This window comes from Tympanuchus pallidicinctus, unplaced genomic scaffold, assembly GCF_026119805.1.
Source record: "Tympanuchus pallidicinctus isolate F22 unplaced genomic scaffold, pur_lepc_1.0 scaffold12, whole genome shotgun sequence".
Classification (NCBI taxonomy): domain Eukaryota; kingdom Metazoa; phylum Chordata; class Aves; order Galliformes; family Phasianidae; genus Tympanuchus; species Tympanuchus pallidicinctus.
The window spans coordinates 19,425,016-19,437,760 of record NW_026294637.1 but is presented as its reverse complement, the minus strand read 5'-3'; the positions used below and the strand labels follow the sequence as shown (position 1 = coordinate 19,437,760).

General features: G+C 45.6%; 2 protein-coding genes across 8 annotated transcripts in view; one reads left to right on the top strand and one right to left on the bottom strand.

The window, feature by feature from the left end:
* The window catches only part of LOC128075639 (mucosa-associated lymphoid tissue lymphoma translocation protein 1-like), a 102,639-nt gene that overhangs the window by 53,022 nt on the left and 36,872 nt on the right, over positions 1 to 12,745 (top strand). The window lies entirely within an intron of this gene.
* The window catches only part of ALPK3 (alpha kinase 3), a 30,314-nt gene that overhangs the window by 14,548 nt on the left and 3,021 nt on the right, over positions 1 to 12,745 (bottom strand). For 2 of the 7 annotated variants that reach the window (XM_052672594.1, XM_052672601.1), the window contains exons 2-3: positions 6,694 to 6,732; positions 3,456 to 3,577 (exon numbers count right to left, since the gene is read on the bottom strand). In XM_052672594.1, the coding sequence (XP_052528554.1) occupies positions 3,456 to 3,577; positions 6,694 to 6,732 (161 nt within the window). Of the gene's footprint in view, positions 1 to 1,001; positions 1,631 to 2,437; positions 2,471 to 3,455; positions 3,578 to 4,938; positions 6,116 to 6,693; positions 6,733 to 7,433; positions 7,472 to 12,745 lie in introns of those variants that run through there. The other 5 variants (XM_052672598.1, XM_052672597.1, XM_052672600.1 and 2 more) reach the window with 5 other exon arrangements.

Below are 12,745 nucleotides of genomic sequence, written 5' to 3'. Positions count from 1 at the left end.
TTGGGGCTTTAGGCAGTTTTGGGAGGAAAATTCATGGCAAGATCTGATCCCTTCTGCCTACGGACTCAATAATGCTGACAGAAGGGCCAGACACTCAGCAAGGCAGCATCTCTCCATGCCACCAGCCTGAAAGTGGCACTCACTCCTCATTCCTCTCGCCTGACTGCCCCAAACCTTGCCATCTTCTACCTCCCTGCTCATCACCTGCCCCATCCCCAAAGCCACAGCCTCTGTGTCTCCCCACACAATCTCCATGCAAGCAATTCACTCTCTCTATTCAAGCATTCTCAGAGAGATTGTTTGAATTGCTGGTGGTCCTGTGTGGAGCCAGGAGTCACTCTCAATGATCCTTGTTGGTCCCTTCCTAAGGAGGGCAAAAATGCTGCTGAACAAAACTGCCTGTGAACTGGTAATACCTGGTACTGATGTAATAGTCCTGGCTAGATACAGTCACCACCTCCCAGAGTGAGCCTCACTCCCTGAAAATCACAGCAAGCACTCATAGACCCATGCCCCCTCATCCAAACTCCTGTGATTCATCAGCCTGCATCTCCCCTCCCAAGCCAACACTATACAGAGACAGCTGAAAAGCTGTAAAATGCTTATAGCACCTTCAATAAGGGATACTCTCTGTAGAGAGCCCTATAACTCCTCACAGGAGAGGCTCTGAAGGATGAGACCCCTGAGGTCTTGAAATCCAGTCAGGCCCATCAAAGAAACAACTTGGTGCAAAGAATCTGAGTGCTCCTCTCCTTTGTGAGAAATCACACAACAAAATCACGTCTCGCTGTTTTCTTCATTCTCAGCGAATAAAGGCTGAACTAGTTTTGCCTAAAAATGAAAACATGTCATCACTGATGCACAATTTGACCCAAAACAATCAAATAAGATGTGCTAGGGACTCCAGCAGCAGCAGAACAAAGCTGGAGAACCAGAAAACAGGAGAAAAGCAGGGACTGTGCAGCTACCTGAGAGCATCAGGAAGCCTGCCTCAGACTTACTTTCTTTCCTGCTGGCTCCCAGAACATTTCAGAGGCTGTCTCTTCAAATATTTGCATTGTGCTGCCTTCCTAGGAAAGACCAGTGAGCCTCTGGTACTCACAGATAAGGGTCTGCACTGGAATTCATTATCAGTTCAGAAGCAGCAAGAAAAAATGTCATTGTAGGTCATGTAAATGCATATGGGGCTTGAGAGCAACAGCAAGAGTAACTTACTGTCAGCCCTTTGCCTCCTGTAAGGCTATGATCCAAAGTGTCCCTGGACTCCAATCACAGCAGCAGGACTGAGCTGGTATCACACCAGCCACTGGCCAGGGATGCAACTGTCACCTCCCTTCTCCCTGCATTATCTCCCTCTTGAATATGAACATCATAACAAGGGGGAGATATGTGAACACCAGATCAGACCACCAGTGGACTTTTCTCTGCACTTCATGCTCAGTGCCCCAGAGAAATCCTCAGCTGCTAGAACAGGCCACAGGACCACATGCAAGGCATTCAGACTGACCACGTGGCACAGGAGGTCTGGGTTGTTTAAGGGCTTTTCTACGAAAATTCCTAATTTTGGGAGGAGTCTATTAATTTAAATGCACAAAGCTATCCTCCAGTCTAGCTCACTAAGTGTGAAAATGGCTGCATGCTGAAGATGCTCACTTCATGCTTTCTTTCACTTTATCAGAAGTGACACCAGCATCGATTTTTCGACTTTGTATACGACATCACGTCGTGCCACCCAGCACCAACGGGTCATCCAAGGCTGGAAGGCAGCCTTCTGCCTACAAACAGCCAGGAATGGCTACAAACTGGATAGAGAACACATCTGTCTCCAGATAAACTTTGATAGGTACAAGCAGAGGCATTCCTTGGCAGCATGTCTCCTGCACAGTGAGCAGTTTCTCATTTTTTCCAGGAGAGACGCTGGAAAGGACATGGATGTGGCCTTTATAAGGCTGACTGAAGTATCTTGGCCCACTTATGTAGAGCTGATGGTATCATCTGGACTTTGGAAGAGAAGGGGTCTTTTCGAAGGAATTGTCCACCCCGCGGTGCATCCGGGGAAGAGTTAAGCCAGAACTAGGCACTGTAAAAGAAATTCTGAAAGAAAGCAGTGCTTTTGCATGCCTCCACACAAAGCAGTCACACTCTGGGCTCGCGCCACCATGACACTTTCAGTTGAGGAGGAGAGAAGGGCATCTGCTATTACTCAAGATCTTATAACATACCCAAACATCACTCATTTTTTGACCTCTGACACTCTCTGCTTGCAAAACAATGAGTTACATGCCACTGCACAATATGTAAAGCTTTTCCTTTTTAACAAATTCAACCAGGAAAGCCCTAATGAAGAGCATGGCTTGGAGGCAACTCTAGCAGCCCAGTTTTACCACAGGAGCAGGAAGCCGCCTGCTAAAGTTAATCATCAATGAAGCCAATGTACCACCTGTAGCCCTGCAAGTTCAGAGAGCCAGACCTGTAAAACAAGTGAATCATATGAGAAGAGCCAAGAATTCAAAGCAGGAGGATTTCAGAAAAGGGGTTCAGTATGTCCTTCGTTGCATACAGCTTATTTGCAGCATCTTTATAACAGCAAACTGGATTCCCTCAATCTTAGGCAAGTCTTGGTACTTGAGATTATGAGGCTTATTGGAGGTACTCTCCTCATTAGAGAGGTAACAAGGTTTTTCAGTTAGTCTCACTGAGTAAGCTGTCAGTATAAGAAACTTACACAACTGCTGATCCTTCCTTGTATTATCTGTAAACAGATAACTACTATGAAAAAAAAAAAAAAAAAAAAAAGAAGAAAAGAAAAAAGAAGAGAGCAAAGTTTTAACATCCTTGTATTTAAGAGGCAAAAGCTCACCAGCAAAGGAGTTGCTTGCCTTTACATCAGTGCTTTGCCATGCCTCTTCGCCACACCTCAGCACTAACTCTATCTTTCAGCCTCCTCCATCTCCCTCTGTATCCCTTGACCTAAATCCTTCCTGCTCAGGGTTAGATTTTAGCTCACTGGGCAGAAACTGGTCTTTATTTCAGATACTGACAGATACACGTTTATCACTGATGCAAATTTACAGCCAACAGTGAGAGCTAAAGTTGGCTCCAGTGTAACAGTCTTCTTCATTCCTGAGGTGTGAAATCCAGGATTAGAGAAGCACAGACCAGGACAATAAAGTATCACTTGCCCAAGCAGTAATCATCATATTCTATTTCCTGGTCTTCAATCTGCACTGCTTGAGATGTTTGGTTAGGCTTTCGCTTGTTTACAGTCAAATGTTTTCCATTGATTCCCCCATCAAATTAAAGCTGAAATTGTTATGCAATTGCTGAATCTTTACTTGTCAGTATGACAACATTGGACTTGTTACGTGTCCCTTGTTATTGCTTACTCCAGTCTTCAACTAGCACAAGTCTAGCAAGTGAGACAGGACCAGGTTATTCACTGAAGACACTGTTACCTGTCACTATGCACGTGAATTTAGCATCAGAGTCTTCGGACACAGAACGAGATTTGATAGTGGTTTCAAATAGTGGCTGGGTTTCCTCCGTCAGCTGGGAAATGATTGCGCAGAAGGTGCTCCTGGAAGATTCAAGAAGCATTTCTTAGAGATCAAAGTACTAGAAAGAAATCAAAGGGTTCCCTTCCTATCTCATCTTAGAAGCCTGTCTGTGCTGTGTTCTTGTTAGACGTGCCCTCCTTACCACCCATCATTGCTACAACAGGTTTTTCACAAGTCAAAAGTCATAGTATTTGACTGTTTTTTCATTCCTGAGATGATTCTGTCAATTTAAAGTGTCATTTGGGACACATCTCCTTTGTCTATGAAGCTATTAGGGTAATGCATGTCAAGAATAATTTTTGTTCTGTATCACATCTGAACGTGTCTTTGATCAGCCAGCAGGCTCAAACCATGACACTAAACAAAGTAGCTTCGCTCTCCTGGTACTGCCACTGTTATTCCCTTCACTGAGATTTTGTTTGTGAAGATTTCACATTGCAGTTCCAGGCCAAGTGTGAATCGGATATGGCTCGTAAGCATATGGCCCTTGAGCCTGGCTTGCACCTTCCTGTGCTCAGGAATTACACGAGGAGTGCTTCACCTCTCACTGCTGCAGTAGGCACTCACAGTACACACTCCATGAGTCCATGCACTGACCCCCAAGTTCAGGCTGCAAGATCCAAACAGCCAGGACCATCCAAAAAGCCAGTGCCATCTACAAATCTCATAAGAATTGATCTTAGAGTCTCCAGATACTTAGATGCCATTTGAGGATAGCACTAAATCAGCATACAATACTGCCAACCCGGTTGGAGTATCACCAAGACAGACCCTGGAAGATCGGGATTTAAAAAAAAAAAAAAAAAAAGGATTTAATTCCAACTTCAATCTTCATTTGGATAGTGCTCTGGTGCTCTTGGAAGGGAAGAATTTCTTCTTTCATTTTCTCCTCTGCAATTAAAACACTACATGTTTACACTGGGAGAGAGGATCCCAAGGTCTCAAGTGCCAGGACCTTAGGAGAAACAGCAAGTATTGCAGTGGAACTGGTAGCTAGCAGCTCTGCTAAAACACTTTCAGCAGTGAAGACACATTCCTTAAACACTCTAGAGTCATGCAAGAGGTGGAACAAACCCCCAGACCACTCCTGACACAGCGCCACTACGAGCAGAAGGGCTCTCAGCGCGTGCTGACGGCTGTGAGGAGGACGCCAGCCTCACAAGCAGCCCCCAGCTCACAGGCAGGATGCTGACACTGCTGCTACTCATGCTCTACCTGCTGAGGAAGCGCTCCGGTTCAAGGAAAGACCCAAATCCACGTGCTTAGCATGAAGCCAGCAAGGTCAGGCACCGCAGCAAGGATTGAACCACACACACGGCTGAAGGCACCTGAAGAGCTCCAATCACAGCAACTGCTTCTTTCACCCATCCAAAAAACTTACCTGGGGGCTGCAGTGCTACAGTTTTCACTCTGGCTTCCCATCAGCCTCAGCTTATGAGAGATGCAGGGAGATGGATCCCTGAGCGACAAAGGGCTGGGGGGCAGCATGAGCCTCACCCAGCTGCCAGGTGCTTGGCATCGGGGAAGGGAAGAGGATGGAAGGTGGGGCTGTCGCAAACTCGATTTATCTATTGAACAAGGGTTATGAGCTGTAGCCAAGCAGCTGAGGAACAGAAGTTAAAAAGTAGATGCCACGGCTTAGGCTCCTTCCTGTGGAAATCAGTGGTCCCCAGGAGACTGGTTCTGGCAAAGCACCCCTCTCCCCAGCCGCACAGCCAGGAAGGGGCTGTGGATACCAAAAGCTGCCAAAGCAGAGAAACCTTTCCATACACCAAACCAGGGAGACAACAAAACTCCCATTTCCAAAGAGTAAGGCAGAAAATCCAATGCTGGCAGTTGCTGGTGAGGTTCTGATGCACCTTTTGTCAGTCCTAGACCAGTAAATGCCTTACAGATCCACACAGTGAAGTCACAACTCCCCAAGCATCAATGACCATTTCATAACCCAGCAAGTGAACAACAAGTTCAGCATCTTCAAAAATAAAGTGATGTGCACACACATAGTGACACTCGGGACCAAGTTTAATCCCAGCTGGGAGTAAGCCTGGTCCTTTCAGTGCAAATCCCAGAGCCAGGAGAAACACTGCAAAGGCTACTGAATGCTCCAGGAAAGCAGCAGCACCAGGAGCTGAGGACTCCACAGGCACGGCAGATGAATATGACGAGACTTGCTCAATGCACACTTGGCAGTGAGCCCTGGAAAGTCTCTTTAATCTTTCAAAGAAACCATTGTATTAGTCACAGGCAGGTTTTAGAGGCTGTAGCACTGTGGGGCTCTCAGCTGACTCATTCCAGCTGCAATGAGACTTGTCCAATTCAAATTGGTTTCTAAACCAGTAATTCTGAGCATTCAAGAAATCTGATACAAGGCAGCAGCCGCTCTTCCTCCGGGCCTTCCTGAAGGTGCATCTTTGTTGCACAAAAAGCCCTAAGGACTAGGAAGAGGACACCAGCAATTCAGTAGCCTTTTAAAATTAAAGAGGGATTTCCATACAAAAGCAGTGTGCAGGAAAAGGAGATTTGAGAAGCGATTTGCTTTTTCTTCATCGCAATTTGCTTTTTCTTCATCGCAATTTGCTTTTCCTGACATTTTGGTTAACAATCCCATGGCAACCAAAGTGTTCAGGAGAGGCTTCTCCTTCCACCATCAATCTTCTACGTGCTTCTGCAGCAAATCGGTAATGCCCACTGACTTCTTCTGCCAAAGGCAAGGTCCAACCATTCAAGTGCACATTGTGGTAGAGTCCAAACGAAGGAGGATCTTTATGGTAAAGCAAAGGATGGTGGGAAAGGAGAAAAATTTCTTCTTTGAAAGCATCAGGGCAGGCACATCTAATTTTTAATGTCTCTGTATGGAAGTCTCACTTTAATATCACTTAGCAGCTGAACAAACTGTACACCCATCCTTTGGCCACAAAAGGTGAACATTTCTTGCACCTTAACACAGGAATTACAATGAACATTCACTTTGCTGTCTGCAGTTCAGGCAAGCATTAGGAACACAACCATGCAGAATAAGTTTGTTAGATCACCCCGGGGCTCTCTTTAATTAGTACCTGAGCATTACAGATTAATCAGATGCAGTCAGATTCAGCAAAGTGTTTGGTCAGAGAAGTTTAATGCAATGTAGTTTTACCTTCCTAAACTGGAGAGAGAGAATCTGCTGCTTGATAAGCTAAGCAAAAAACAGCATAAAAAACATTAGATAAAGAAGCATGAAAAGGAGCTGAAATAAACTGTTACAGAGAGATATTAATGTGAGTTGTTTTGCACAGGTCACAGGTCCTATTAAAAGAAGGTACAGCTGCCTTACTCAGGCTGACTGCCAGGATGAGCAAGTTACATTGTAAATTGAAGTCAAAGGCTGTAAAAATGAAACAGTCGTTAACTGCAGAGAATAAGTGCAAGGACATTTATACAACATTTATATTATAGGTTTCCAAGAAGCAGCACCTGAGCCTTCCATGCACCGTCCACAGCGCTGTGCTCAAAGCAGGCAACTCCACTGGGAAGCTACTCGGTTAAATGGTACTTGAGAGTACAGCTCACTGCATGCCCATGTCTCTGCTGGCAAGGAGGTGGCCTCAGATTGTTGCCTCTATTTTTCTCAGGACAGAGATACCAGCTTTTTTGAGAAACTGAAAACGCTATGGTCATTATATGCTGCTTTCCAGTTTGCCCGCCAAGTCACTGGGATCAGGCAAAAAACCAAAACCAAAACCAAAAACAAACAAACAAACAAAAAAAACCACCTGGAACTTGCAGGCATCTACAGTTTATTTTCCTCTGCAGAAATGCTCTGGTGTAGCATTAACCATTTCAGGGAATAAAAATCCAATACAAATCCTACATGAGAAACCTGGATGACCTACTTACCAGCAGCAGCCCCAGAGGAGCATCTTCAGGGACCCACATCCACCACGCTGCCATTTTGTGACAGCAGCTCCTGTGGGGAGTAGGACCCTTAGCAGTCAGGAGGGGTTCATCAGCCTGCCCTGAGCTCATCAACATGGGAATCAGAAGTCCAACTAAGTAGCTACCATCTAGCCAGCAGCACGCAAGCGCAGTGTGACCCAGTAGGATCATTATGTACACTGCAACACCACCATACAGCCTCAGAGGTGACTGCAGCACAGGCAAGTCATCCTTTGGGATGTCAGAAGTCACACTCCAATACTGGTACACGCAGATGGATCAAACCTTCTCAGCCTGAGGAACACTACTGAACAATCAAACTTTAGTGCTTTATGATGCTGCTGCAGGAGGAGATGCAGAACTAAGAAAGGCATAAATCTTCAGGTCTTCTACCTAAATGACCTCCTCCTAGCTCTGTGCAAGTCCCAGTCACACAGACCTCAGCGTGACACAGAATCTCACCCTAGAAGTGACTATAGAGGGTCTCTGAAAACTGCTACTGCCGGCCCCGCAGCACTTCCACCTGTAGCACTTCTCTTCCACACCCACAGAGATAAGAATTGAAGAAGTAGTTCTGCAAAGACAGATTAGGTAGAAGTCCGAGACAGCTGCTCAGGAGCAGCTCTAGGCCCAAAAACATGGGGTGGCACTTGCTCTTCTGGCAGCAGCTTCACTCTCTCCACCCCCAGCCACATGATTTTGATCCCCCCCCTATTGCCAACACTGCTGCTGATGGGGAGCTACCCAGCCGGAAAAGGATCGCATAGCAGACAAAAAAGGCTGATGGTCAGCTACCCAATCCATCTTGCAAGCACTGAGCTGGTACAAGGGGGAAGTCCAAGGAACAGCACTTAGCATCTGAGATATTTCTTTAAGCCTCAAGCCAGATCTGCCTTTATATGATCTGCTTTACTGACCAGCACACCCTCACTGCCCCCAGACATCCCGACAGCTTAGGGGAGCAGCAATTCCACTTGAGCTGCTTGCTGCCAGTGGAATCAAGCATCCTACCACCCGCAACCATCCTACTAGTAACAGGTCACCTCACACCACAACCCCACCCTGTCCCCAATTCATGGGCATATATAGGCCCAATTCCCAGCTTCTTCAACAGTAAAAGAGAGTGTTACATCTCATTACAAAGGAAACCGTCTCCTTGTGACCTCCAGGAATATAAAGGACACAGGCATCGCTTGAGGATCCGGAAGGGAAGATCCTAAAATGCCCACTGGAGAGTGCAAGCACAGGCAGAACAATGGTTTAAACATGCTTTATTTGCCTGAGATGGATGGGGACGTGTCTTGTCTCTTAATCACATAAAAGACTGAAGCCAGAATGAAGGGTGCCTGTGCCCCAACCCCTTGTGCTCACATATGCGATCAAGTGGTGAACACAGTTAGCAGTTTTAATTCCCAGCGCTGAGCATGCAGCCCAGGCTCTATTCACTGCATGCCCCAAAACATTACACTCAACATTGGACTGCTGATCTCTTGAGGAGTCCTCTTAATATCAAAGAAAAAAAGCATGTGTTAACTAAAGTTTAACCTCAATATGCTAAGGAACGAAGGAAGTTGTTTTAAACAAACCAGAGATTTAAGCCCAGAGAGAGTAAGATCAAATTGTGAAAGCCGCAGCTACAACAGCCCTGCCTGCAGGCAGCTGGCATTTCACTTCATTTTAATTAAGTTTACAGCATACCCACACAGAGCTGCACCAGCATAACTACATCAGACTCTAAACCAAACCTATTAGCTTGGAAATGTGGAACTCCTGCACAAGGCACGACAGATGCCCCAGCACGCCTAGTCTGATACACCGTGGGATTGGAGCGTCCATATCCTCAGCTCTCCAGAGACTTGTTAGTGTACACAGTATGGGATTCTGCTAATTAAATGCAACATCTACAGCGGATGTGTATCCTCTGAGCAAGCTCAGGGGCTGGTGGATGTAGGCAGCAGCTTACTTTATCCTTGCACATCTAAAGCGGGCAAATCAAGGGCTAAATATACAGGAGAAAGGGGATTTTGCATGCTTAGGCTGGAGAGGTCTGCTCCACGTACCTCCAACCCCAGTGGGAAGAAATCCCCTGCAGGCATCTCATCTATGAAGTGAGGGACAGCTTGTTGAAAGCTAGCCCTGAAAATACAGGTCTGGTTATTAACCGCTGTTGCACTGACCCATGAGAATTACACCCCTCTGTTGTTCTTCCATGTGGCTTCTACCTGCCTCAGCTCTTCTTTAAATTCCAATTCATCAGATGCTTTCAACATTTTTCATCCTTTTACAGGTTTTAGCCCTTCAATTACTTGTAATTTCCTTTGGAAATGAAGATGGTCTTCCCCATTTTTCATGCACTTGCCAAATTTCAGTCGTGCTGCAAGGGCAGGAGGCAGAACTGTCAACACCATTCAGTTCTTAATCACTAAAAATATCGCTCAAGCTGATGGCCTAGGCTGGTACATCACCCCACTGGGACTGAGAAGTTAATTGCTTTAAAAACATAGATTTTAAATCCTGCATTGTTTCTAATCCCTTTCATGCAGTCACTGCTTGAAATTCCCCTTTATTTCTTCACTCCCAGATAGAGAAATCATTCTCCTTCCAGCTCTGGGCTCCACACAGAAGCTGACAGGAGCTTAGAAGATGGAATATGCTTTGCATTGGCTCCTTCCTCACATGTCCAAGTGCATGGATCTCCTTGAGCTGCAACAGTCATTAATATATTTCAATGCTTTTCCACAGCACGAAGATTGAGCTGCGCTAGCTGTCCAGAGCAGCAAGTAAACAGAGAAATGCATCAATGACACCAAGTCTGAGACCTCCAAGTTACGCTGCGATGGCAATAGCAGTGCAGAAAAACTCCCCAGAAGAACCCAAGAAGAGGAGAGCAGAACAAGCCCAGGGCAGAAGGACTGCTCCAACAGTCCCGTGCAGACACTCCCTCCTGCTGCCACTCTGCCCCATGCTATTATTGGGCTTGTTTTGCACACGCAGGCTTCTAAGTATAACATTCCATCTGAACTTCTCTGCCTCTAAGGTTAATACTGCCTGAGAAAAACACAAGCCACTCAGAGCGCTTTCTTAGCTGTTGGTAACCACTCATTTCACATTTTTCAAAGCCAGCAACAAAACCTTCACGTCCACATGGTTATGCTTAAGGCCTCTTCCCTGCCACGTGTCCCGCTTCTTATCAAACACTCCATGCACACACGGAAAAAGTTTGTGTTTCACGTACTGCAGCAGTAATTATCAGCAACCTGGCGATAAAGTAGCTGTGAGCGCCATGGAGCTGCACATTGTTATTTTACTGACTGGAAAATACATCTATTGAGTCTCTACTTGTCAAGGTCACAGAGTAAACTGTTGCTAGGCTAAAGAAGTACGGTATTTTTCTGCAGGTAACTCATTTCGAGCTTAAACGAAGAAGGACTTGCATGCAACAATTCAGAGCTAGATGCCAACACAACAGAAAGTGGAAAACAAACTATGTTGCATGCTCCTCCATCAACCATAGTAACACTCAGAATGATTCAGATCTTGCACTTTAACTCCCAAGTATAACTGCCTCTATTGTCCACATTAACTAGTCACTAGCTGAAAGACAACAAGGAATGTGGAAGGACAAAGAGCAGAACGAGTGTTGGACAACAAGACACCAGCTAAGCTGACATTTCTCTGATAAGTCATTGTGTGTAGATTTCTGTGACTGTGAGTTAGAAAAGAAACAAAGTAGAGGTTTTTTGAAACTGCTCTTCTAACTTCCCTCTTTGGGACCAGCTGATGCTACAGGATGTGAGGCACAGTCAGTGGGAGACAATAGCTTCATTCATCCAAGAGCTTCCTTGCCTTGAGGCAGGAGGAAGATGGAGTTTTAATTCTATCTCCTGGAAACTGCCTCTGTTCTTAAGGAAACCACACTACTCCCCATTACACAATGAAACGTGATATTTAACACTGCTCTTGAAGGGCACTGTTTGCCCAGCTCCATGTCCCGATCTTCCACCCTGGATTATTAGTTCACCTCTACTTGACTTTCAGCAGATATCAACTGGATGCTGTAGAAAGGGTTGAAAAAAAATGCAGCTTGGGATTATTATTCATAGTGTCACTACTGACAAGGAGCCCTACTCAAACAGGCACTGTTGCTCATATAGGTATACCCACAGGAAAAACAAACATCTCTACCCTAGAGAGCCTACAGTGAGGAGATCAGCCCTTCAATGCTTTTGCCTTTGTCTTTCAAGTAGGCACTGGATGTGCCTCCTTTCAAAATCTGTCAGACAAGACAGATGCACTGAATTCCCTGATGCCACAGCTGGTACCTTACTGGTACACTGGTTTACACTGGTTTACTGGATTTACACTGGTTACTGACAAAAGCAAGGTGCTACAAGAAGTTACAGATGCTCAATGCTGAGGAGAGAACTCCTCTGAAATAAGAAAGTAGCCATGCTCTTCGGGAACTAAGCATCCTTGAGTTTACAGCTCATCATTACAGCAACAGACCTTTTCACCTTCACTCGATATAAAGTGCAAAGCAAGTGATACAAGACTGGAAACTGCTCCCAGCCAGAAAAGCCAGATGCACAGAAAAATCATGGCAAGGCACTCTCCTGAGCTCAGCTGCCACCACAACCAGAAAAAGCCGTCCAAGAAAAGATCGGTGGCAATGTCACCATGCTCTATAAATATCTGCACACGAAGAAGCTATGACAGCGGAAAGATATTTAACCAAGGAGGCAATGCATTAACAAGACCTAGAAGCAGACATTAGGTGAGAGGTACTGATTGCTTCCAACAGAAGAGAAGGCCTCGAACTCAAATGAAGCATCTTCTGTTTCTTTTTACAAACAATTGTATCCTAAGGTATAAGATATTCTCCAAAGTCAGTTTGTTCTTACAGAAAGGGAAAGCCTCTTCCTAAAGGACAGTTCCCAAGTGCATAGAAAGTAAATATCCCAAATACTCTGTCTGATAAAGGGATGATGTTCTTCACCCTGTGGTGCACCAGGTCAATAGGAGGTATTGGCCTGCTCTGCTCTGGTTTGGCCTCACATCCAGCACTGCACGCTTTTTTGGGCACTGCACTACAACAACATAAAGCTATTAGAGAGCATCCAAAGCTATAAAGATGGCGAAAACTCTAGAGAGCAAAACACACAAGGAGCAGCTGGAGGGTCAGGTGGGGCTAGGGAAAGGCTCTGCCCCAAGCTGCTGAGCTCAGGGAGCCTTGGAACACTGCTCTCAGCCATAGGGTTTGGGAGGTGCTGTGT